The sequence below is a fragment of the Fundulus heteroclitus genome, chromosome 22 (genome assembly GCF_011125445.2).
Source record: "Fundulus heteroclitus isolate FHET01 chromosome 22, MU-UCD_Fhet_4.1, whole genome shotgun sequence".
Taxonomy (NCBI): Eukaryota; Metazoa; Chordata; class Actinopteri; order Cyprinodontiformes; family Fundulidae; genus Fundulus; species Fundulus heteroclitus.
In genome coordinates, this window is record NC_046382.1 from 26,048,850 (window position 1) to 26,076,414 (window position 27,565).

The following is a 27,565-nucleotide window of genomic DNA, read 5'->3' on the forward strand; positions in this document are numbered from 1 at the left end:
GCTCTGACTCATCACTGAAAAAACATCAAGACAAGGAAAATTATTTATTCTATAGGTTGGATTATTTCTAAGAGATGTTTGATTTGCTTTCTGATTTTCTCTTTTTTTTTTACATGGTAAATCAGAAGTGCTTTTAGAAGAGGTCTTTTTTAAAACCCTTCCTGTAGTATTTTGTTGTGCCTAATTTATTCTAAAAAGGTGATTAAAGCCCCCGTAAGTAATTTTTGAGTGGCGCTCCCTCTACAGGACCTTTTGAAAATAGCACTGTCGTAAACGCTCTCCCCTCTGCGTACACCACACACCCCAGAACACTGTCACTCTCACAGCAGCTAGAGCACAGCACTACAGAGACGGAGAGAGACATGTTTGTATGCGGACCGATAAAGCTCAGCAAAGTGAGCCTAGCATAACGCAGCACTGATGGGTCAATTTTTAGCTCTTGTTTATTTAAGAGAGGGAGGGGGAAAAATAGGGATGTGAGGGAGAGAGAGAGAGAGATGTGTATGAGGACAGATAGAGGCCGGAGTCACCGGCTCGCTGTCTGTTGTGCAGCGAGAGCTGGTCTGTTTATAACTGTTGAACTAGTTGCTTAGGTTGTTGCCCAAATAAGATACCTTACGGTCAAAAGCAAGCCCAATAAACTGCAACCTGCAACTCAAAAAATGTACAAGAGACTTTTTAAAACACAAGCTAGATGTTGCTTAAAATAAGCAGACTAGTAACACTGCTATTGATGCCAGTGGCCTTACATTTGGCTGCCGTAAAGCTGCTCATGTTACCCCGGGCTCTCATTGAACGTGGTGCGGGTTGCAGTCCTGATCCAGTTCCGGTTCACACTTCTCCTAGGCCAGCTGTGATCGCAGTTGCACAAACAGAATTGGCAAGAACAGAAGTTTTTGTGGTGTGTTGCTTATAAATTGTTAAAAAACAGTCATGGTTTTATTTATTTTTAGGGTAAACCTTATTATCCGTGCACTTTGATATCCTTTTTCATCCTCCAAAATCCTCTCTGTTTCCTCGTGGTTCTGTGTTGCCATTTTTGTTTACACTAGTCAAGCAAGCTGATGCAGTGATTTTATTCTGAAATTCTTTATATTGTAATGCACCCGATGTTTCCTGTTTAGCTTGTGAAATTTGGTGAAATTCAGGAGCTTGACCCGGTAAGCGCTGTGGTGTACGGTCAAATTTTCTTCTTGCAGAATTTTTTGCAGCACCATACAGCCTCAGTACCTGGACCCACATGCAACTGATGTGAGTTGACACATTGATTTTTAATTATTTGGGTTCCTTGGAGTGCTGCAACTGGATCTGCACCATATTTAATGTGAGCCCAGGGTTACCGCAAGAACAAGAACAGAGCTGCAAGACCGCCTCTGGGTCGGATCACAGAAAGTTGCAGGTGTGGTTTTTCGGCCAGAGACACTAGGTGTCAAGAATCGGGGATAGAAGACCCAGTATTCAGCCAGACAAGTAGAAAGTATAATTAGAGAAGGTTTAATGACGGAATCCAGGCTCAGAGTCAGGAAACGGAGCAGATCGTTCACTGACAGGCTAAACAAGGACAGGCAAGCTCGGTGGTCAAATAACAGAACGGTACACAGACAGGCAGGTTACACAGGAAGCGATCAGGCAAGCTCAGATAATCCAAAGAACAGGCTGGGTCTGGTACACAGATTATCAGTCATAAATGGCCTGGAAAAAAACAGGGGTCAGGCTGGCTCAGAATCCGAAGGCAATCGGGTTTGTATCAACAGGTCAATCAATAAAAAGAATGCTGGAACAAAACTCACCAAAGGCTCGTAAAATGATCTGGCACTGATGTCTGGTCTGAAGGCTGAATATACTGGTGGGAGCAGGTGGAACGGATATGAGGTGATGAGAAATGGGTGGAGCTAAGCAGGTGTGTGACATGCGTAATCAGACCAGGCATCAGTGCTGAGATCCAGACAGAATACAACCTAAGAGAATATAAACTATAACAAAAATCAAACAAGAAAGAACCCAGAAACTAAAAACATGAGACTAGGGGGAGATGACAGACCCCTCAATCATCTCATGACCACTTAGATTACCATCACAGGGACTTAGAAGAAGATATATTAAAGTAAAAATGTTACTGGGGCTTTAAAAGTTGTAACTGTGTTATTAAATTTCCTTAGGTCCTGAATGCAATCTAAACTATATTTACATTTAAAATGTATTCATTTCAGTTAAAACTTAAAACTTTTCCTGTAAAATTTGTTTGGCTTTAAATTTATGTGACAGTAAAGTGATTTTCGGTCAGGATTTTTTTTAATCGATGAATTCAGAACACACACACGGGACAAAAGTTTGAGAGGATTAATGAATGGGAAGATGATTGATGGATGAAGTAACCAGAATGGCAGGAATGTAGAGGCTCAGGGGTGCAGGTGAAGGCAGGAGCTGACGGCCTGGAGAGAGAGTCCATTGAAACTGGGTGGCGTGGCACAGAGCAGAGCTTTCTCAGCGCGGCTAGTCAGGTCAGCAGATCACTGGAGACACCATGGCATTGAGCTGAGCTTACTCAGAGCGGCTAGTCAGGTTAGCTAATCACTGGCGACACCAGAACACAGAGCAGAACTTCCCAGGAACAACGGTGAGGTACAAAGTCTTTCAAACGAGGCAGGACTAACCTCAAACCAGAAAACAGAAATAGATCTTACAAGGCGAGGACTGGCATGGAGTGGATGATAACAGAAGACGGACCGGCGCTAGAGTGAGACAGAGAGAGGCTTAAATAGGGAGACTAACAGGTGAAATGCATCTGACTGAATAATTACTAACAGGTGTGACAAGCTGCAAAGGGAGTGAAGGGAAAGCTTAAGTAAGGGGAAGGAGAAACTAAAAACAATAAATAAAGTCAAATCATAATTAAAACTTAAACAAGGTGGAAAAACTGAAAACTAATGGTAAACAAAAGCCGAATCAAAACTAAACCATGACATTTTCAAGTATGTTTTTCCTTAGGAAATGTTAAATAGGAGTCCTTAAAATGTCCTTCCAAGCTGTGATTAAATACATAAAAGCTTTTTTAGGCTCATAAGTCTTTTTTTCCCCTATAAAGATCTCTTCAAAGAGTAAAGGATTGTGTTGATGGGCTGCACAAAGGTCTGATGTAAAAAAATAAGATTTCACTATTCAGGACATAAAATAGAAACTTAAATCAATATTTGAATAGATTTACTAATCTAACTGGACAGTTGTTCATTTCTATGGGCTCTGTCCCCTTGTGTAATTTGTGGAAAACAGTAGATTTACAAATTACTCCCGACTAATTTTTAATGCAGCAGTTTTGAGCCCTTGACAACTGTTTAAACTGTCTAAATTTTTACAGTTTGACTTTTAGCAAACATTTACGGTCATATTTCTGACATTTAATAATCTGTTTTACTACTTGAAAAGCTACAACTTGTGAATTTGATAAGATTCGTTCCATAGGGTTTTTGTTTTTTTCATGAAACTAAACCGTGGGATTTTGACTCTGCGTTAGACATTGCATCATTTGAACATGCTGGTAATGAAACAAACCTGATTTTCACTCCTTAAAAATGAAGCCTTATAATGTCAGAACATATTTGATATATTTCTTAACCTCTAATCCAGTGAGTAACTAGCTAATTTGGCTTTGACATGCACTTTCACCTGACTCTTATTAAATACAAGCATTTATGGAAAGTTTAGATTAATTATTGACTTAATAGGTTTACAATTGCATCCAATATGAGGTTAAAAGGAAAGCATAATCATTCATTTTAACATACAAAACGGTTTTAGTAAGAATTTTTCTTTCTTATCAATAGGGCATATGCAAAGTGTGTGTGTGTGTGTGTGTGTGTGTGTGTGTGTGTGTGTGTGTGTGTGTGTGTGTGTGTGTGTGTGTGTGTTACCAGGGTGTGACTGGCACATGCGTCCTCACAGCTGGAGCTAGTGATGGCTCAATCAGGTGGAGGTTTAAGAGGAAGGCATCATTGTGTGGACAGATCATCGAAAGCTATCTTACTTACAGTCAGCCAAACATCTCAACTCCTGACAGTCCTGCTGATCCTTGTCCGTTTCCTGATTTAACTTTGCCATCACCTACCATCCCAGAACGTCAAGGCTGATGCTCTCTCCAGATAGTTTTCCCCAGTAAAGACCTCCAATGAGCTCAATGCCATATTTCCCCAGTCTTGCACCATTTCGTCCATTTCCTGGGATCTGGAGAGTTTGGTTCACCATGCTCTCCCCATCTTCAAAAACAAATGAGCTATACTCATAATAAATTATCAGTTCTCAAGGCTTGTCACGTCATTGCGCTTTCCTAGCTAACATCCACTGGAAAAACTGCCCAGTAGCTGAAAACTCACGTCTTCAGACTCCATGACATTCCTAATGACATCCTCTCTGACTGTGGCCCCCAGTTCAGTCTGGAAGGACTTCTGCTCCACCTTGTACACCAAACCACGATTCACCTCTGGTAATCTTCCACAACCTAACATATAATGCAACCCACTGAACCAGGTACTTGTGTGTTTGTTCCTCCAACCCAGTCACCGAGAGTTGAACACCTCATTTGGGCCATAAATGCTCACAATTTGCATATCCCAGCTGGGTCTGGACAATCACACGTCGAAGCCTCCCTAGGTTACCAACCTTCTCTCCTCTCATCCTCTTATTCTGGGTTCCAGCATTCCATCCGTCTGCACCCATCTCCATTGCTGGTTCAGAATCTAGAATTAAATCAAGGTCGCCCTCTAAAGAATATCAGCTCAAAACAAGAATACTGACGATAGGAAATGCATCTCTCCCCCCACTTATTTGTCGGTCAAAAGGTCTGGTTATTTACTGAAGACTTCCATTTCTAATCCTGCTCTAAGAATCTCTCTGCAGGTTCCTAGGTCTGTTCACCATTGAGTCCATCATTAGACCATGCACAGTCCTTTTGAAACTTCCGTCTCATCTGTGCGTACATCCCACTTTCCATGTATCACAAAATGAACAAGGTACTGAAAACAACTGGCTTGATTGTGAGAGAGATCTCACTTAATATCAATAATCCAATAATATCATAATATTGCATTACACGTTGCATACGGTATGTTGGTAACCAGTACTAAGGTATGCCAAGGTGTAAAAGTTACATTTTCACAACTGCTCAACTTTTAAATCATACAGTTCCTACACTTTAAAGTCAATGTAATACAGTGTTATAGAAAGTTCTGGTGTGTCTAGAATTTTTAGACTTTCCTCTCCCACCTGTTTTAGCATACTACTGGTCAATCTTATACATCTCTGTTGTTTACAAAAAAAAATAAGTTTATTGTCATGCCATGGAATCAAAAGGTGTGTTGCCCATTACTGTTATTTAGATATGAAAAAAGAAACTTTGCTGTTGCAGGACATGAATGACTTCTCGCCCATCTTCAGTCAAGACCTGTACAAGGGCTTGGTGGCACCCAATGCAGAGAAGGGAACAGTCATCACCACTGTTTTTGCTGAAGACCAAGATCCACCAGTGAGTGCAAACTAATGCTTTTCTAAAAAATGTATGTTTTACACGTCCACTGTATATGGTTTAGGGGGAAATAATAGTAAGAAAAGCCTTCATAGTGACTGCATGTTGCTGTCAGAAAATCAATCATTTTCAGCTGCAATATATTATACAAACCATTGTCAGGATGTGTTCAAGACTGAAATCCTCTCATTAGAGATACAGGGCGCACTTAGCACTATTAGTTCTAACTCCAAGGGGATCTTCTTGTGCATCTCCACCTCTATGAGTCATCTACTATTTCTGAGATTGCTCAGTGCACTGTAATCCACCCAAAACCTTTTTTGTTATTGGCAGTACTGTGCCTAATATTTAGCTGTTATTTAACATTTTGTCTACATTTATTTATCTATTTCTAGATATCTTGTGTTAAAAAGAGCAATGTTGTTGAATTGTCCCAAGTTTTGAGTCAGTTTTTTATAAAGTTCAGCATGACTGGACTCTCATGTTATTAGTGGCCCTCCTGCTGGGGGGATCTCACCAAGGCTGAATAAGCTTGTATTCTCTCGGCTGCACATGAACACAGAGGGAAACGGATGGCTGTCAGTTCTAGCTGTGGGTGGTAGAACGTCTCTACAATGTCACTCTGGCTGTTGTAGGTCTCACTTCAACTCAGAAGGAGGCACTGCTACCTCTTGCTAGTCCTCGCCCAGTTGTTGTTACTCCAAAAACGTTCCTTTATAATTTGAACGTGCACCTTGTATCCATTATCAAACTACACCTCATGCTGGAAGTTTTGTACAACAGAAAATATACAGCAGTGCTAAAGCCAAAAAAAACAAGGCATAAGCATTGTGACAGCAAGAAAGGTATAATAGAAACAAGAGAAAATGGGTTGACAGCTCAATGGGTTGACAGCTCATGCTCCTAAATTAACCCAGTATTTTATTGTTATGGATTTGGTATTTCACCGAACACCGATACCCTTGCCTTCACCAAGTGTTCACAGGCTCACGCATTTGCAAAAGGTCATAAGCAAACTGCATTCATAAAGACAGACAGAATCATAGTAACATACTGTAGGCAAGCAATGACTAAGGAATATTTACTTTATTTCTCAATACCTGTACCTTGGAAGAGGTGGAACTTTTTATCTTTAAAGAGAAAATTCTGATTTGTTTCTACTAACCTCAGTAAAATCAGCGATTGTAACATTTGGAACAGGTTTCCATGGAGACAAATATTCCTTTTTCTTCAGCACAAGATGTAAGGAATCTGTTATTTGAAGACAAACCTCAAAGTATTTTCTATCTGTTGCAACAGTGCCACTTGACTATAATTGATTTTAGCATCTTCTATATCCCCTGTAGTCTGTTAGTCACAAATCAAATTACGCAGTAATCCATTTACAAACAAGATAACTAAATTAATATTTTCTACTCACTCAGCTCCAGCCCTGCTGATGCTTCTGAGAAATAATTGTTTGAAATTTAACAGATGTGTGAGATCAACTCATGCTTTCATTTTCTTCTGGTTATCTTGATTCGGGATGGGTAACACCACATACAGAAGGAAACCCAGATATCCCTTTCTCCTGGAGGCATAGTGTGGCCACAGGGGGTATAGTCTTGGGGATTTTTTTTAGCATTGTCCTTTATCTTTCTAAAAACACATTTGTGCCTTTAAGTCTCTCAAAAGAGCCAATGTTAATTTACAATTTATGTCTTCCTAGCTATATGTTTTCACTCTTTCCCTGGATAACAAAATCACCCCGTGCAAAAGAAGACACTTTCAAGCAGCTCATGAAAACTGTTCTTCTTGGTCCAGTTAGATAGGTATCAAATCGTTATGTTTGGTGAAGGAGGACCCAGATGCAGAGAAAGTTGTAGAGCAAAAAAGGATTTTTAGTGAAAAAACTTGATACTTACAAAAAGTACTTAACTGAAGGTAAGACATGGAGCACAGAAACAAAAATATTGGAGAACACAGAATGTAGACAGGGAATAACCTGGATGTAATAAAAAGTAGGAACCAGTGGCTTAAACCTGAAGCCATAACTGAAGCCAAAGTGAAGGCATGAGGAACAGGTGGCGATAAATCAGGTGATAATGAAAGCACAGGTGGAACTTGTGAAAGCAAATAATACTAAGAGATGAAAGACTCACACGGTTGCACAATTCCCAAGAATCCAAAGATTTTCCAACACCTGGATAGGATGAGCTATACATTGATTACTCAAGATCAATGAAAAATCACAATCAAAGGGCCATATAGTCCAAATCGTTGCAAATGACTTCTAATGTGCTAGGATGGACAAAGTGAGGAATGTAATAACCATGAGGTTGTATTTGTTTTTTATGTTCCTCATTAAAAGACAAGTATTATAGAATCAAAGTGAGGGTATCCAAGAATGTTTGGTGCTGGCTAATGGTGTAAATATTAAGCCAAGAGTTTATTAATAAAAATACATAGTTCCTCAGAGGATAGTCAGGGAGCAGACCTGCTTCCCTTTTACATAATCCATTCTAACTCAAAGTATTTTACATTTTTTCATGAATTATATTCCTAAAAACACTGTATTTCAGCATTTCTTTATCTTGAGTCTTAACGTGTCAGTATCCCTTTTAGCTCGCCTTTTTCCATTTTCAAAAGTTTGATTTTCTACTTGGAGGGGTTTGTGTTGATATAAATTAACGGATACATTTATGAATCATGCTAACTCCTGTTTCTTTCTTTTTCCTTTTTCTGACAGGGAACACCAGCCAGTTTTGTACGCTACAGAGTGGATCTGGAAAAGTCACCGTACAGCGGGAGCATCTTTGATGTAGAGGAGGACACTGGCAGAGTCATCACCAAGGTCAACCTCAATGAAGAGCCAAGTGTCACCTTTAAGGTGAGCTGCTGTATATGTGTGTGTGTGTGTGTGTATACTGTGTGTATAATATCTATATATATATATATATATATATATATATATATATATATAATTATATATATATATATATATTATGTGTTATACTTGTACTCATATGTATGGTAATATATCTAGTAGCTGTATACTAGCTCTGTCTATCTATCGTATCTATTCGTATGTGTCTCTCTCTCTGTCTGTTAGTCTCTCTGTCTATATATATGTATGTTGTATTATATATGTATGTGTATATATAATATGGACTATTATATATATATATATATGTATATATATATATATATATATATATATGTATATATAATATATATATGTATATATATATATATATATATGTATATGTATATATATATATATGTATATATACATATATATATACATATATATATATATATATATATATGTATGTGTATATATATATATATGTATGTGTATATATGTATATGTGTGTGTGTGTGTATTAGTGCAATGATCTATGTGGTTGCCATGTTAACTGGAGTTTCCCCACTCTCCTAGATATTAACACAGATATTCAGAAAGTGCAGAGGTGCAGTAATATATTGAGGAGGAAAAAAGATGCACTGTTTAAGAGCTCTCCCATGGAATCTGAGTTGAGTCATAGTAGCTATATTTAGCTCAGAAGGAAAAAGCTGGGTTGGTTGTGTTGCAGAACACAACGTCTTGAAGCAGTGTGATAGTAAAAAGTTAAACCTTTAAAAGTTGCTTTTGGTTGCTTAGTCATTAGCTGTTTGCAGCCTCAGGTGAATGTATGAAATTGTGATATTTTGTAAATCAATTAAAACGGCAAAATTAAAACAAGAAACAATGGTTCTTTTACACAATAATCACAGGCACTTAAACAAAGCACCATCACTAACATGAGGTGACCTTAACTGAGCTATCTGTATTTGTCATGCTTGATTATATATTTAGACACCAGTTCCTGAGTTCCTTTAAACCAAGGTTACAAACCTATTTGTTTAGAGTTACCTTTAAACATTAACTACAACAATTTAAGTGGAACATTAGCTGTCACATCATCAGATAAATTGTTTAGTCCAATATCTCTTGACTTGTTGATTTTATTCCACAGCAATGTACTTTCATTTATTGAGTGTATTAACCCACACAATTTATTACACTGTCACCCAGCATACTACAAAATGTCAAATGGAGTGAAGGGACCTGGAAGGGAGGGGGATAGGTGTGTGTGTGGGGGGGGGGGTACCCCCTTTGCACTTAAAGTGACAGCACCAAAACAAATTGCTTTGAGGCCCTGTTCAGATGAAGCTGGGTTTGACTGAATACGACTTGCGCCTCTCGTTTAACACATATGCGCTGCCTTGCCAAAAACAACAACAATGGTGATCTGCATAGTTGCACTTGTGCTGCACAGACTTTTCAACTTACTGTTTTGTGCTTTCCTGGTCTTGTAGTCAAGTGTAGCTAGAAATGGAAGCTTCACCTTGTCGTCTGTCCAATTAAAAACTTATTTTGTTTACTCCAGCGGTGATAGAGGTCGCAATTTTTCTTCTTGTTGTTCTTCCTACAGCACTTCCCTGCACTACTGTGGTACGTCGCCACCCACTGGCGTGGCCTACGTATTACAACACATATTATGGCTGGTTTGGCTTTAGGCGGTTTTATCATTACCCTTTGTTCCACTTGGTGGGAATGAGGCCTCTGACGTGCCTCAGAACAGGAGCAAAAAGGGGGAACGGGTAGGGGATAAATTAATGAGGGGGTAAAGCATTGCAGTTCCACTTTATATAGACCACAACTGAATGATTTGAATGTGAAAAGGAAGAACTTTAAAGTGTGATATGTCCCCCTTATGGGTAGGTATGAACATGCTCAAGAGGGGCTAAGTTTTTTTTTTTTTAAAGATATTCGAGTCAGGCATAAAAAATAAGGCGAGCTATGTAGTTTTCAGTAAAGTTTTATTTCATTTCTTGACATTCATTTTTAAAAACAATTATTTTTTTAACAATTCAAATGCCACCATAAATCTGGTTTTATGTCATTTCAATTTAATTAAGTTAATTCAAAACAAAAGTTAGACAAGAAAGAAAAATAAAGCACAGTTTTACTGTGCAGCTCAGCTCAGTTGTTTCCAATATAATATAGTGCAACTAATTCCAAATATAATCAGTAAACACAATTTCAACACATCTTCAGCCGTAAAAATTATTATTTGTGATAATTTTTTTTCCCAGAAAAGCAAATGCAGGGAAGTAAAAAACCTATTTATTTAAATGTCCTGTCCCAAACATGCGTAGAATGGCTGATGACATTGGGAAGAATTTTAATTGGAAGAAAGTTCTGGTATAGAGTCAGTAAGGGCAGCCAAATTTCTAAAGCAGCAGGGAGGTCAGTGGACAGAAATGAGATACAAAGAAAAAAATAGGTTCTCCAGGTCATGAATACTTTCAATTTAAAATGTGAAAAACACACGCACACACGCACGCACACACGCACACACACACACACACACACACACACACACACACACACACACACACACACACATACATACAATGAGAGAACAAACTTAATTTTGGGTTTATTTTAATAGGACATAGTTAAAGTAATCTGGGTTCTAAAGATATTTCAAACTAATGTTGTGTACACAAAGAACAGATACCATAATGTGATTATTTACAAAAATCAAGTCTATTAGACCCCTTGCAACCACGTGACTCCGTTACCCAGAACCCCTTGCGCGGCGGCCATATTGGTTGGCACGCCATTTGACGAAATGACGAGTTCTCCAGGTATTTTTCTTCTTTAGATAACGTATCACAAGATCGTTTTAGGAGTAAGTTGATGGTTGATGGTATCAGATTGCCAGATCCACACAGCAAAAGCCACACAGCTGCTTTATAAACACGCAGGCCAGTACGGACAAGAGAGCACGAAAGCCCCTGAAACTACTGGACGGCTGCAATTATTTTATATCAGGAAAAAGGCTCCATCAACGCCCGCGACGCCATGAGGGATTAAGCGGGTCAGAAAATGGATGGATGGATGTTCAGACATGTTTGTGTAACAGCACAAAGCAGAGAGGAAGACCCGCCCGGTAGGTTAAAAAAACATCACTCACTACGGATTATTTAGGTGTTTTTGTCTTGTTAAAATGGGTGGAGGTGTCGGCGACATTGCAACGTAAACACAGACATACTAGCGCCCGTGAACAGGCGGAGGGGAGGTGGCGATCGTTACACTGGCCGGAGAGCCGCCGCTGTCTGGAGCAGCAGGAAGCGGGTGCTGCTCCAGACAGCGGCGGCTACAGACCCCTTGCATCTCCGGCCCGTGTAGCGATAGCTACCTCCCCTCCGCCGCTATTTAAGTAGAACAATGACTAGAGCAGAATTAAGTTGTAATTTACCGGAGATGAAGTGTAGACTGCAAATTCTCTCGTAGAATGATGGCTCCCCCAGTCCATTGGGAGGGTCTGCCTGCGCTCTTTTCATTGAAAATATCCAATTCTTTCTTCTTTCCTCATCCTTCGGTAAACGACAGAAACGTACATCCAACGATTTGGAATGCCTCTGTGTGCAACCGGGAGCACAACAAGTCGTAGGCATTGTTTAGATTCCAAAAATAAACTCGCTAAAAGTACGCTCTAAATCACCCGTTTTGTCATGTAGTAGACGGGCTGTCAGGCTAGCCTGACCACCAAGATGGAGGCGCGCACCCCCGATCACGTGACTGTGACGTCAGATGCAAGGGGTCTATACTGCAAAGCACTATGTGAAACACTATGATTCAATAGATTTAGTCGCGTTGCGACTAAATCTAGGCTAGGTAGGCTAGGTTCGGCTGATCGGGCTGCGTTGCGGCTGCGGAGACTGGCAGCTGGGCGTTGCGCAGACAGAGTGCTGGGACTGACGAGGCTTCACGGGGCAACTTGGGATCCGAAAGAGAGCAGAGTGGGGAAGTGGGAGACCGGCTCGGCTCGAGACTTGGGTGATCATGGATGGGGGCTCCGAAGCGGGATTCGGAGCTGTCCAACCTGGGACACAGGAAACAAAGTTTACTCAGAGAAAGTTTCATCGTGAGATGCGGGCCACTGAGTTCCTACTGGTTAAGGCTAACACTCTGGCGTTGATGTGCTGACAGCAGTCTTCTTTTAAGCCGTCCTCACAGTCACGAAAATACCAAACACCTGTGTTCAACACTTGTGTTCAGCACCTCTCCGCTCGACAGCAGCAAACCTGCGGGAAAGGGGGAGGGGAAGCAGAGCTACCGCAGCACCCTGACCCATGGTAAATCGTTTTAAAACAGCTTTCTCTAAAACACATCCTAAAGAATTCAACTTCAAAATTAACATTTCCAAAAAAAAAAAAAAAAAAAAAATCCAAAATAAATAATGTTCATTAACCTGGTTACATAAGTGTGTACACAGTCAGATGGATACTTTGTAAAAGCAACCTCTGATCCAACTTCAGCATTCAGTTTTCTTTGCTGAACATCTTTCATCAATTATAGTGAACCTGACAGATCATAAATAAAGTTAATCTGTCCTAGTAAAATATTCCTGACATTTGCTAATTTGTGTCCTTTAGCCAAAGCCATACTTAGGAGGACGATTATTAAGGATGAAAATGATCTTATTTTATCAAATTATTAGCAATGAGAAGGGTAAAAAAGCATTCCACAGGAATGACCAAAAAAGTTTAAAATAAACAATGTAGGAACTATTCAGAAAGGCTGCACAGAGTTGGACAGTAACGCTGAAGTAGCTGCAGGAATACTGTGTACTGTTATGTATTTCTTATGTTAAGCATGTGACAACAATCTCTAGTATTCTCTATACATCTGGATTAAGAAGTAGTTTTGCAGACAGGAGTCCTCAGACAAAACAAAACATTCAAACTTGGTTAAAATCTCTCAAATCTTGTTTAAGCAATTGTCCAATAAAACAAATCCTGAAAAGGAAGATTTGGCAAAATACAGCAGAGGGATTTTATTACTTAGCCAAGCCTTTGCCAAAATAATCAAAAATAACGACTTCACCAGAGTAAAATTAAAGCTATGGATGGCCAGGGCAGAGTCCAGAAGTAAATCTGACATAGAATCTGTGGGATTACCTGAAAAGGGCTGTACCAATGATGTTCTCACAATCTGATAGAACCTTTGCAAGGCAGAGTGGGCAATTATTGCCAAGTTAAGATGAGTGGTGGGGCTAAAACAGTCATACCAGAAATGCTGTAATAGAGACAAGATAATGGTGAAATTAAATCAAAAGTTCAAAGCTGTGCACAAGCATTTGTATTTTTTTCTTTAACGATTTGGCTAATTTTCTTTCAATTGAGCTCAACATGATTTTGTCTTAAAATCTTGGAAGTTATTTATTGTTGTCTCAATATTTTATGCTGCAAAAACCTGACATATTTAATAAGGGTATATAGATTTTTGATCTCCACTATTTGTTTAACCATTATCTCTCTCCCATACAACAGTGCATTATTTCAGACATTTGCTAATAAACAGCTCTCCTGCAGTCCCACTATAGTTTCGTGATTGGTTTGACATCTGGAATTTCACTTGGCAATGGCAAGACCTTACTTTTTAGCAGGATCCATCTGTGTGTTTATTTGCATACAGAATATTTGGTCACTGGAGACAAGTCTACTATAACATTTATTTCTCAATTAGTAACCTCTTTGAGACAGAATTATTTGAAGCATCAATATGTGTGTGCCACGGTGATGAAGGTTGTTAATGTTCATTGTCTTTACTATCTTTTCTTTCTTGTTTCTCTTACTTGTGTTTCCTTTTTTCTTCATTGTTTGTCCTTAGTGTTTTTTTCGAAAGTTCTATGTTTATTCTCTCTCTGCTTATCTCTCACAGCCCACTTGCTCACTCTCTCAGCCCTTTCACACAGCCTGTGAATGTAGATCAGTACAATCATACTTTCCCTGTATTAGCTTTGCAAGGTTTTGCCGTTATGTCTTTATTAAGATGCTGAACATGTCTGTATAAAAAACACCTGGCAGGAACATCAAAGGAAAAATTAGAGAGTGGCAGCACGGTTTGGAGTTGTGATAATTGTGTGTTTGCTCTTTCACGAGTATTTCGTTCTTGTATGTCTTTGTAGCTTTTCGTGATTGCCTTTGACAATGGGGAGCCGGTGAAGTCAAACAGTACTTTGGTGGAGATCACGGTCCTTCAGCCCTCTCTCATCCCGATCTTCACCGAAGAAGAGTACAGGTGAGTATCACTGACATGCCGCTGATGCAGCTGACTGCTCATATGCACTCTCACACCTTGAAGCAGCTTGAGATGGGCTGCTAGACAAGAGGGAAACTGAAAACAATTGGAAAGAGTGGACAAGACCCTCAATGCAGTTTATTTGCGGCCCTATCTTCCAATCCGCTTCTCTGACAATCTGAACAATATTTAATGACCTCATAACTTATATAATCTTCTTTGGGCTGCAGTGAAGCCTCTTCTCTTGCATTATTTATGTTTGAGATAATGATAGCTATCAGTATATGTCTCAGCTCTTGTTGTTAGCTTTAGAAACTCTGGCCGTGTCGAGCATGGCTCTCTATTTTATATGACTGATCAAGATTTATATGTGTTTATGTACTAAAATAGACTGTATTCTTCAGCACCACTTTACACCCCATTTGTTTCTATCTGAGGAGATAACTGGGCTACCCGCTCAGTCTGTAAAGAGTCACTTTTAAAAAGATAAACTATTTAGATGAGTAGAATGGCAGAGAGAGTAGCAGATGAGGAAAAAATTCTGCACACTGCTCTGAAATGCAATACACAGCTTAGTGGGCCATAGCTGGGTGGAGTTTCTCTCTAATGATGGTACTGAAGCCTGGGAGGATGCCAAGATGAAATGTTTTATTAAATATAAACACATTATTAATATGCCAGTTTAAGCTGCGTGGAAAAAATATTCTGTGATGAAGCAACAGAACTGACTCTTGTTAGGCATTATGTCATGCTGCCGTAGGTACCCATCTGCAGAGATTTAGAGGATCCTTGCCAGATTATTAAGCTTTTGAGGTCTTGTGGCAAAGTCATCTGGCACATAGTTATTCATTAGGAGCTTAAGGTACAGCTTACTTTAAGTGGATTGATTTAGTAACGTGTATGTTTAGAGTCCTGGCAGACTCTCTTTTGTTTGAGAAATGAACAAGGCAATGTATCTTTGCATGAGACAGGCAATGTAAGTTCAGCTTAACCTGTCAACACGTCACTTTACATGTTGCATCTCATTTCACAGCTTTGTTTTTCTTCCCATGTCGCTGCTCTTAGTTGAACTATGCCCTGTTAATAGCATCTGCACGTGTGCTTTTTCCCTACAAATTTGTGTGCTTTTATTGCTGTTTAAATGCATTGCAAACCATTGATACAACGTAAACCTCTCACTTTGTTCATGTTAATTAAAACCACAAACATCAAAGTATTTTATTGAGATTGTAAGGGATAAACCATAATTTCGAAGTGGAAAGAAAATGACACGTGGTTCTCAGGAATATTTATAAACAAAAACATTCCATGCATATGTCTTCAGACGCTATTTCTCTGTTGTCCTGAAATAGAATGCAGTGCAGCCAGCTTCCTTCAGAAATAATTTACTCAGTAAATAGAATTATTTACTGTGTGTAATTTGCTCACAGTTTAAATCCAGCTATTGTAGCATGTAAAAATTAGTTTGAGAAGATAAGAGGACAAAAAGCATCATGAAGCTCAATAACCTCATTAGACAAGTCAAGGACAACATTTTTAAGACATTTAAAGGGGGGTGGTTTATAAAACAACGTCCTGAGCTTTCAAGATCTCATGAAGCACCGCTAATTCCATCATGTGAGAAAGGGAAAAAAAACATAACACCACGTGACTGGAGGTATGGCACTGCGAATGGGTGTAATTGGTCGACAAGCCTGAGCAATGGAGGTGAGCAAATGTGGAACTCCCAGCAGAATTGCAAAAAAGAAAAACAAAATCCAGGATCGAGAGTAAAAAAGTACAAAGATTTTTTTCATTTCAAGAGTGAAGACTCGAATAAGGCTGGGAGTACAATAGGAATGTTGGTGTTCAATAAAACGGGAGCAAAAGCCGATGAAGCGTGAAGATGTCGCTGTGAAGTTGATGGATATGTGAGTACATGTCCTTACTAATAGTGCTACTAGTGTTAGTAATGCTTTTAAGCCCTATTCTGATGGGATCAGTTTAACCTAGGGACCACATGGTATTTGTAATAATTGTGGTGATTGTCTGTGTTGTTAATCCTGTGCGAATCAGCCATGTCATTTATTGGAAAGTAAAAATTCCCCCACAAATTACCTACTATATTTTGCTTCACTTCACGTTCCTGCAATAATACTACTAATCCATGAGAATTAGGCATCACTGTAATTTGTTTTTTACAGAAACGGGGGGATACGTTATGTTATTAGGTCTTTTTTTTTTTTTTACCAGAGTGCTTTTTTTATTTGCTTTTGGCAAAGAATTGAAGCTTCATTGGAGTGTTTAGAAAACCTTTTGGCCCGTTATGTACGGCATCAAAAAGGAAAGGCTGAAGAGAAGGAGCGATCAGAGCAGATCCAAATGAGGATCACATCATGCATTGCACTGTGTGGCATGAGTCATTTTCTGCTGTTTGTAGCCTTCTGTTATACAACTAGCACTGACAGGAACACATCACTGAGCAGCTTTAACAAACGAGAACTTTGAGTTGGAGGAGGTCGGGTTGGTCTTCGACGGAGTACTGCCAGCAGATGGCGCCACGTCTGTTTATGTCTGCTCATTTCGCCCGGTGCTGGAATTCTATTTAGGCTCAGAAAGGACTATTAAAACACTATCAGGATGGACGCTTGGACTATAGAACCTTATTTGTATATGTATGTATAGCCATATAATCTGCCTATGCACTTTTATGCTAATCAGATAAACAGTCACCTCTGGAGGAGGTGTAGTGATCCACTGCTCAGGAGGAAGAATTAGTACGTGACACAACATTTAGGTGGGCAAAGAAAAAAAAAACATAGGCAATGTATGCAAACATTTGAAATAATGTATTTTCTGATTAGATCAAAACTGGACATTTTTGCCTACAGGTACAGCACTAATTATTACCAAACAACTAGCCCTCCACATCACCCTAAACACATGTTTGCGGTGAGAAACCGTGGTGACAGCATCATGCTGTGGGGTGCTATTCCTGTGGCCATAGATAAGTTAATCAAAACTGATGTGAAGATGGAGCAAAAACATGGAAATTCTGGAGCAAAGACTGATTGGGACTGAGAAAGACTTGAAGATGGAAATTCAGAGGTTCGCCTTCTGTGCAGGACAACAACCCTAAAATCACAGCTACAACACAGAGCTACTAGTTTAGATAAAGGCACATTCCTGAGTTATAGTGTGTTAGAATGACCCAGCGGTCCAAACCTAAAACAAACGAGAATCTGTTGCAAGACTTCAAGACTTCTGTTCACAGGGGCTCTGCGTGCAGTCTGACTGAACTTGGTATATTGGTATTCTGCACTTTGGCTTAAATTTTTGTGTCTAGATTGAATTTTAGATGGGAGAGGCATACCTCAAAAAACCTTCTGCTGTAATTGCAGTGAAAGGTTGTTCGACAAAGTAGAAAGTGGCATCCATACACATATTTCTTTTCAGCGTTCAGTATTCTGTTTGTGAAGAAATGAAATAAAAACCTTGATATTCTTTCCACGTTACAATTATGTTCAGCTTTGTGTTGGTCCTTTCACATAAAATCCATTAAAAAAACATCAAAGTCTGTGATTGTAATATGGCCAAATATAGAAAATTTGACAAAAACATTTTTACAAGTCACTGGACACTTTCAGCTGGTTGTTTCGTTTTATTGATTGCCACAACAGCGTAGCCAATGAAAAGCCATTGATTAACATTTTGGATGAGTTGTCCGCCTGAAACCCCCTGCAAAAAAAGGTTGTGACCAAAGGCCCAGACGTCTGCGGGGCATCACACTGGCAAAGGTAACCACACACAGTGGCAGGTCTGCCGTAAATTATGAGCATAAAAGCATTAGCCAGGTGCTCCAGCCTCTCCTGCTGGACACGCTTCTCTCCAGTGGCGATTATACAATCTGCTTTCTTTGCGATGAACCGTCTCCTCAGTCCTGCCCTCACAATCTCTCAAGATCATCTTTTTCCCATAAGAAGCCTTTCCAACACAAATCACTTTTTAAATGTCCACAGAAGATCTTGTCTGTCCCAGTTAGTTATAGCCGCAATCAGGTAAGCTATGCGTACAGCTCTGGGGTACACAATTAAAACATCTCAGCGGGGCCTTGGCTGACTTAATGATTTCTTCCCCTGCTTTATGGTTGCTGTTCTCCATCTGTCAGAGGGAAATGAGGCACAGCAGTGGTTGTTGGCTAAAACAGCTGATTTGTACTATTGTTGCGTTTGCCTCCTCCTTTTTTGAATTGTGGACCTAAACTTATTGTTATTTAATTTTAAGCTGTTTGCTTAATCACAACAAAAATCTTATGAAATAACATTTGCATTAGAGTGCTACTGATACTAAGTACGGTATGATGGCATTCTGAGATTCATGTTGGGTCTTGTTCTTTGGTTGCTGTTGTCCCCTTTAGTTTACACTGAGAGCTTTTGAAATGTTCTCCACGGCACTTCTCCTCTGAGTAGATATGATGAGTGTGCTTGAAACACTCTTTTTTGGGCTCTATTGTGTAGCTCAAGATAGCTTTTTTTATTTTTTTCCTTTACTTTGTAACTCAGTGATATGAAAATCTATACTAAATGCCACAAAAAGCAACCCTATTACCACCAGTGCCACTTTTACTCATTGGAGTATTATCCAAACAGCTCACTGTTTCCTTGTAAACATCCTCATTTACCTTAAAAGGGTCCTCAACAGCTCTGGGTCAAATCACCCCATTCAATAATTAATTCATATTTTTGTAATAACACATTGTTATTTCATCTCCTCCTTCTTCCATTTTATCTGTACGAAAACTATTTTTTTATCTGTGTGGTTAAACTATAGTGTATCAATTTATATTTGATGGTAGTATTTTCATGCATTATCAAGATTAAAGGTTTTGAAAATGATCAAATATTGTATAATCTGATATAATTATCTGAAAACATTGTATTGTACATTTTTTCACATTCATTTTGGCTCTGATGTCCATTTAGGCCAGTTTACGTTCATAAGATTTGAGGATTAGAACCCTACGTCCAATAATACCTTCTGCTGTATTACAATATAGCAGACATTGAATTGGATATGGAATGCTACTGTAAGAATTCTGTTGTGCAGGAATGAAATGCACCCTTGACAGGTATAAATTGACCCATAATGCTGAAGGTCTGAAACCTTCCATTCCAGACGGCACAATTTTGTGTCTGAAGAAGTTGGGTAAAAAAGACTTCTCAGGGTATAAAATGCCAAAAGTGACAAAATTACCAACATTTATCCTTTATTTTGTGCATTTTATACATAAAGGAGAACTACCGTGAACAATTGTATATTCGGCTCATCTCTGATTTTAAATCTATATACATGTTCAGTACCAATCAGGGCTAAAAACCACTGTGTCAGATGAATAAAGGTGTACAGCTATTCAAATACCATAGCAACTTTAAATAAACTGCTGCACATAACTACAAACTGTGTATATATATATATATATATATATATATATATATATATATATATATATAATATATAGAGTAGATAGAGAGATAGAGATATAAGAGAGAGGCGAGAGAAGAGAGAGAGATAGAGAGAGCTAGCGAGGAGCGAGCGATGCTCCTACGAGCGCCTGCTGCGCTCGAGTCCTCCTCCTCTTGCCCGGCTTCTCTTCAATCCTGTCTCCTTGGTTTTTCAGACGGTTTTAAAGTAGCAGTGAAGGAGCCCTTCTAATGTGCAGGGGTAGGTTATTCCATATTTGAGGAGCCGCAATAGAGTAGGCCTTGTCCCCTCTGAGCTTCTTTGTGGACCCTGGCTACTGCAGGAGCTGGCGTTTGGCCAACCTGAGGGACTGAGGAGGTAGGGGTGGCCGATATATCGAGTATACTCGATTTATCTCAAGTTTCCCGCCGCGCGATAGTTAAAATGACTTTATCGCGACCATCGCCTGTAAATTTTTCACGGCAAGATTGAGCCTCTATTTAATTCACTGTGAATTTAGTTTTTCCCACACACTGTGAACGCATCACTCGGTCCTCCTCCAAACCAGTAAGCGCTCTGGCGCGTGCACACAACAATGAGCACGTACGCTTACCTGCGCTGACGAGACAGGGAGAGCTATGGCGTCAGCGGGCGTTAATAAGAGATATACCAATGCAACTTTAGGCACTATGTGGCTAAAAACATTTGTTATTCAAGGTTTTTTGAACATAGCGTGATATATATTGTGTATTGTGATATAGCCCAAATATATCGTGATATTAGATTTTCTTCATATCGCCCACCCCTACGAGGAGGTAAGTAGAGATGAATAAGTTCAAAGAGGTATGATGGTGCTTGATCATTTACACATTTCAAAACAAAAATTAGAAATGGCCAGAACCTAGTGCAGCAGCATTTTGAACCAGCTGTAGACGAGAAAGCAAGGACCGACTCACTCCAACATAGATTCCATTAAAGTACACTAAGCGGGACACGTTTTAATTTGAAACAAATATGATATTGTAAAGCACAAAATAAGCAATGCAATCACAGCTTTTAAATAATAGTTTTTGTCTCATGTATAAGGTGAGGTGAACATAAATGTGTTTTGTTGGCCCATACCTTAAAATGATGCTGGGCTGCTGATAAGATACAGTACAGCTTACATATCAGGCTAGTTATGTGACTAAAAACAGCATAATTAAAAGGTACTCCTAGATAACTTGTAACAATAATCATGTTAAGATCCTTGGAATATGAAGATTGGGATAAACATCCATCCATTTTCCAAACCGCTTAATCCCTCATGGGGTCGCGGGGGTTGCTGGTGCCTATCTCCAGCGTTCACTGGGCGGGGTACACCCTGGACAGGTTGCCAGTCTGTCGCAGGGCAACACAGAGAGACAAACAGGACAAACAACCATTCACACCTAAGGACAATTTGGAGAAGCCAATTAACCTAACAGTCATGTTTTTGGACTGTGGGAGGAAGCCAGAGTACCCGGAGAGAACCCACGCATGCACAGGGAGAACATGCAAACTCCATGCAGAAAGACCAAGGGGAGTACTTGAACCCAGGACCTTCTTGCTGCAAGGCAACAGCGCTACCCACTGCGCCACTGTGCAGCCCTGGGATAAACATGTGTATGTTAAAAAAATGTCTCCAAGAATTAAAATAATGGGCAAGATTCAGCTGCTTAGCCGAGCCAATTAGAATAAATATATTTGCAAGACATATTTTCTTACTTAAGAATAATAATAAAAAAAGGTATGGCAGCCTTGTTATGACCAATAAATGTTTACACATCTGCACAATCATGCTTTCAGTATCTTACACTATCACATTTTCAAAGGTGAGTGCTGTAAGGACTTTAAATATCATGCTGTCTGCATTATGTTCAGACAATAGGCAGTAGTAAACTCTAAAAACCAGCTCATCTTCTTACTAATCTTATACCTTAAGGCTGCCCTAAATTAGTCTCTGCCCTCTCTCCTCCTGAGGGATTGAGGGAGGTCTGGCTTAGCTATAGAAATGTCAGTGCAAATGCTTGCACTTACTCACTTACCAGGTTGTGTTATGGCAGCTAATAATTTTCACTAACCTCGTTGATCATGCTTAATTCTGCATGTCGTCGTCTGCTGGGCCCCAGGCAGCGCAGAGTGGGACAGAAAGAGGCTGAATAAGCTGGTGAGGAAGGCCACTTCTGTCCTGGGCTGCACTCTTGACTCGGTGGAGGAAGTGGCTGAGAGGAGGGTGTTGTCCAAGCTCACATCCATCATGGACAACACCTTTCACCTCCTGCACCAGACTGTAGAGGAGCTGAGCAGCTCCTTTAGTGACAGACTTAGACATCCTGTCTGTAAAAAGGAGCGCTACCGCAGGGCACTCATCCCTGCTGCTATCAGACTTTACAATGCTGCACTATAACTCTAACTATAAGTGTAATAACTAATGTGCAATAACTACTGTGCAATTCTATTTAATACACTGTGCAATAACCTGTGCAATAATACTGTGAAATAATCCTGTTTAATAAGCGACTTCAGCTGCATAGATATCTCACTACCTCACTGTTGTTCTTTACCTGGTACCACTTAATGTAAAACATCATTCCATTTGCATATAAGTCACCTGAGTGTACATAAGTCATCCCTAAATATCTGCTTTATTTTCCCTGCACTTTATTTTTGTATTTTTTGATACACTGTTTATATGTGGACACACTGTATATACCTTATACCTTATGCACCTTTCCTCCTTTTGGCATCTTCTTTTTGTTTAGTAAGCCGATGTGTGACAGGTAAATTTCTCCACTGTGAGATCAATAAAGCCCTATCTTATCTTATCTTATGCGGGAATGTATAGCCTACCTGTTCAACAGGAAACCAACAAGATCTGGAGAATATTAGAAGAGAAACATAACATCTTTCTCAGGTTGTGTCAATCGTCCACATGTCACTCCCCTGCAGCCCTTCTTCTACTTACGCATGTGAAAGACTTACCTGCAGCTCCAGAGAGCCTCCTGGTCAACTCCACTGAAGCCTTTTTGCTTTTTTCCAAGTCAGGAACACAGTCCTCTAGGGAAGTATTACACGTTAGTCATAAAGCAAGCAACTGTGTGTGTAGCTGTGGATGGAGGGTTCGTTTGCTGTGTAACATAGACCAGATATGAAAATCCCTTCCGCCGTTCAGTTGCTCAAAGGCTATGTCTCTGGTCCGTTGTTACAAACCTGCTATCTGAGCAGTTTTTTTGTGCTGCTTGTCTCCCCAAAGCACTTTTCTTTCCAAATCTACTCTAAATCACTTGAGAGTTTTGCCTCACTGATTCTGAGTATGTCATTTTACGTTCCCCCTCCTTATTCCTTCTGTTCCCTCTCAGGCAAGCTGCAGTGTCCCCTGAGTTTTTCCTCTCAGCTTGTTACTCTTTCGCTTTGTCTCCCCTTTGTTACTCCCTGCTTTGCAGTCAGAGGACCTTCACTTTTCTAAGGAAGTTTGAATAAACAGGTTTTTACATAAAATGTCCTAATTTAATAAGAAGTTAGTTCAGCACACTTTCATTGATGTTATTATTTATTTTTGTTGTCAGGACAGGGGCATGTTCACTGGGTAATAAAAGTATCACTTAACTGTAGCACAGAGAGCTTAATGTTCTTCTCATTATCTGTCCTGGTGCCTTTTCCTAATTCTGTAATAAAAACACAACAGCTACAGGTGCTTTTAAATAAATTAGAATATCATTAAAAATGCAATTAATGTCAGTAATCCAGCCCTATAAAGGCTATTTCTATATTGTATAATTCAATACATGTACACTGATGTATTTCATGTGAGTATTTCTTCACGTTTTTCTTCACATTTTGACTTGCAATACAACTGGTAAAAAACAAACAATTTGGTTCCTCAGTAATTACATTGGGCAAACAAGAAAATGACTTTTAAAACAGAAATATGATGTTGTGGACATTATGTCCTAATTATTAATTTTGAAAAATGCTGACTTAACAGCAGATGAGCAGACAGTCACAAGATTCACACAGAGTACATATAATATTGGAAAGATGAGTTGAGGATAAAGTGCCAGACAAAAAGGTACCTGACAGACATTTGGAAGAATTTAGATACACAGAAACTTATTTTCAGAAGCTTTCAGATGATGTCAAAAAAACACAACTCATCTATAAAACCCATCAAATAATTGTTCTAAAGGATTCTATTTAAAAAGAGGTCTCTGTGAAGGCTGCCCAGGATCTCGATATATATTTGTCATTGGTATGCATATTCTATCAAAGGTAGCTCAAACCTGCAGTAGGGAGTTCTGAGAAAACCATGGACTTAGCCTAAAAATGTTAACGAGCACACCTTAGTTACAGGTCCCTCCCCGTTGCTCTCTGCAGCACTACTGCCCTCCCTCCACAGCTCCTCCCCCACAGTGGAGCCTGCCAAGCTGCTTTGTTGTTTACCCTCATTTTATTTCAAGCTTGGTCTAGTTCTTTGTTTTTAACTTGCTTTTAATCCTCTGTCTTCTTCTGTTTATCTGACTTTGTTTACTGAGCAGGTGCCCCTTGACAAATTGGCATTTTTCCTTCAACATTAGGTTGTTTCTCCGCCATTTCTTGGCACCGCTGCCACACCCCGGCAAGATAGAAACTGCGCATTCACGAGCTTGGACATTCCTCCTGGCTCTGATTGGTTGTTTCTGACCAGGAGCAGTGTATTTCCGCAAATGGCAGAAGGATCACCAGGAAAGCTTGTGTCTTTTCACAGATTATCTGTCTCATATTTTACTGTCTGGACACAGTGACAGTTTTAACAAATATGTTAAAAATACATTTTTACAAAAGTTACCTAATGCATCTTTAATAGAAATAAACAGGTTTTACAAAAAAAACTGTGCTACTCCATACTTTAATCCAGGCGCCATTTACATCAATTATAAATGAATTATCAGCAACAAGGCAACCAACAGGACCATAAGAAATATTCTCTTGAGAGACACCGCATCTGTGCCATCCTGTATCTTTTTCTGGTCAAATGTTTAAAAAAAATATTTGTTGGAAATTTACATGGTTGCTTCTTTAAAGATACATGCTAAGCAACTAGATAAAATAAAACTGTTTATAATTGTTACTTAGTAAAACTATGTTTAATTAAAAGGTATTATCAGAAATAAGACCCACTGTGCACCTTTGGTAAAAATGTTGGGGAGACTTTATTACATTTATTTTGAGATTAGCGTTAAACTACGATTTCCTGGACTAAACCGACTAAGTTTCCAAAAAGAAAAGGTATAAGAATTGATTCAAAAATATTTTATATGTTGGTTAGTATGTAAAACACTTACATTAAAGATCCTGACATGTTTGTTAATAATTTGTGCATAATTTTGCAAGACAAACTAAATGTTATATTAATAATTGTTTTGTCTCTGTGTTGCCCTGCAATGAACTGGGCGACCTGTCCAGGGTGTACCCTGCCTCTCGCCCATTGACAGCTGGAGATAGGCACCAGCACCCCTCACGACCCCATGAGGGATAAGCGTGTTGGAAAATGGATGGATGGATATATATATATATATAATAATTATTATTATTATTATTATTATTATTATTATTATTATTGAGGGAGTAGACTGTTGCCCAGTGGTCCAAAGCCTTTTTTTTATTTAAATAAAAATAAAAATAAAATTTTATTTGGAAATCAAGGTCTAAATGTCTGGAAGAATAGTGGAGAGGATCAGAATCCTAGTTTCTTGAGGTCCAGTGAGATGTTCCTATAGTCAGTGATGATCTGGGGCGCTATGTCATCATTGGTGTTGGAGTTCAAGCAGCCATCTACCAGGACATCTCATAGCAATTTATGATTTGAGGTGTCTGCAATGTTAACCTTATTTTAATTTACCTGCTTGATTGGTATTGTTTGGGTGGTCTTGTAAATATTTTTTGAAGAAACAATTCCCATCAGAAATCCTTGCAGTACTGAATTTTTAGTTGTAGGTTCAACTTCCTAAGCTTCTTATTAGGATGCTTTTTTATAAAATATATTTAATAACTTCAATTCTGGATAGTCTCTTTTCTGCCGTATCTTAATGTGTGTTAACCACAAAGACAAACTTCCTCTGAAACAGCCAGGTAAAATAGCCTAAATTTTGGCTACGCTGGATAATCAACCATTTGGCCCTAATCAATAGGAAAAACATTACTGAATAAGAGTATCCATCCATCTGTCTTCTAGCTGATCCATGCACGATCACGGGGAGCTGCTGCCTATCTCCAGCAGTCATTGGGTGAGAGGTGGGGTACAGATTGGACAGGTCCCCAGTCCATCAGCAAATGGACAATACCTAAGGGCTATTTAGAAAGACCAGTTAACCTAGCAGCCATGCTTTTGGACTGTGGGAGGAAATCAGAGTACCATGCATGCACAGGAAGAACAAGCAAACTCCAAAAAACCCACTGCATGATTTGAACCCCTGACTTTTTTGCTGCTAGGCAACAGTGCTACCAACTGTACAGCCCCTCAATAACAATATATTCTATAAAAAGCATTCCTTGCTACTTTGGTAAGTAAAGTAATCTGTACTTTTTGTGAAGAAGAATCATCTCTCAAATTCCAACACGCTTAATTCAAACATGAATAAGCAGACAACTTACTTTCATTACACAGATCTCCATTACTGGCAGCTTTAATGCAACTGATGTTTTGCCAGATGTTTATAAAAGTTATAGAGGTGCTCTGAGCCCACATATTATGCCATTGCCATGCACTTAAAGGCTTAGCTGGGAACCTTACAGTGCCTTCTCCCACACACTGGCGTAGTGCCTCGCTGCAATTCTGCATTTGAATAACTCAACCTCTCTGTTACTCTCTGTCTGTCAGTGTAGATTTCTCCTTCACTTCCCTCCTTCTTCCCCTGATTTGTAGCTGTAAGGCGTGGGGCTTCTTCAAGCATCTGAAGGGCATGATTGATTTTCAGCCGCAGGTTTGAATCTGCAGCATTGAGCCTTAAGCATGGAAACGCCAGAGGCTTGTTGACCTTTTGCTCATCTCTGCTCAAAAGGCAGGCGTCACACAGCTGTCTAACAGACACAAAGTCATCATTGTACACATCCCAAACATCAGATAAAGGTCAATACAGAGAGACAGAGAAGACAAGCAGCATAACCCACCATTAAGGGTTCACCCTGGCTTTTCAGATAACTGTTTGTAAAAATAGAGTATGGAGGGGATGAATAATAGTTTTAAGGTCTTTAATAGTATGCAAGGGGCTGCATGGTGGCATAGTGGATAGCCCTGCAGCCTTGCAGCAAAATGGTTCCAGGTTCCATTCCTGGCCTGGGGTGTTACCGAATGGAGTTTGCATGTTCTCCCTGTGCATGCATGGGTTACTCCAGCTTCCTGCTACAGTCCAAAAACATGACCATTATGTCTCTAGGTTAGTCTAAATAGCCCTTTGGCATATTTGACTTGTTTGTCTATGTGTTGCATTGTG

General features: G+C 39.4%; 1 protein-coding gene across 4 annotated transcripts in view; it reads left to right on the forward strand.

Moving 5' to 3' along the window:
* pcdh15a (protocadherin-related 15a) overlaps positions 1–27,565 on the forward strand; it is a gene marked incomplete at its 5' end in the record, with an annotated part of 170,277 nt that overhangs the window by 73,608 nt on the left and 69,104 nt on the right. For all 4 annotated transcript variants that reach the window (XM_036125847.1, XM_036125848.1, XM_036125845.1 and 1 more), the window contains 3 exon segments: positions 5,399–5,515; positions 8,244–8,384; positions 14,524–14,636. In XM_036125847.1, the coding sequence (XP_035981740.1) occupies positions 5,399–5,515; positions 8,244–8,384; positions 14,524–14,636 (371 nt within the window).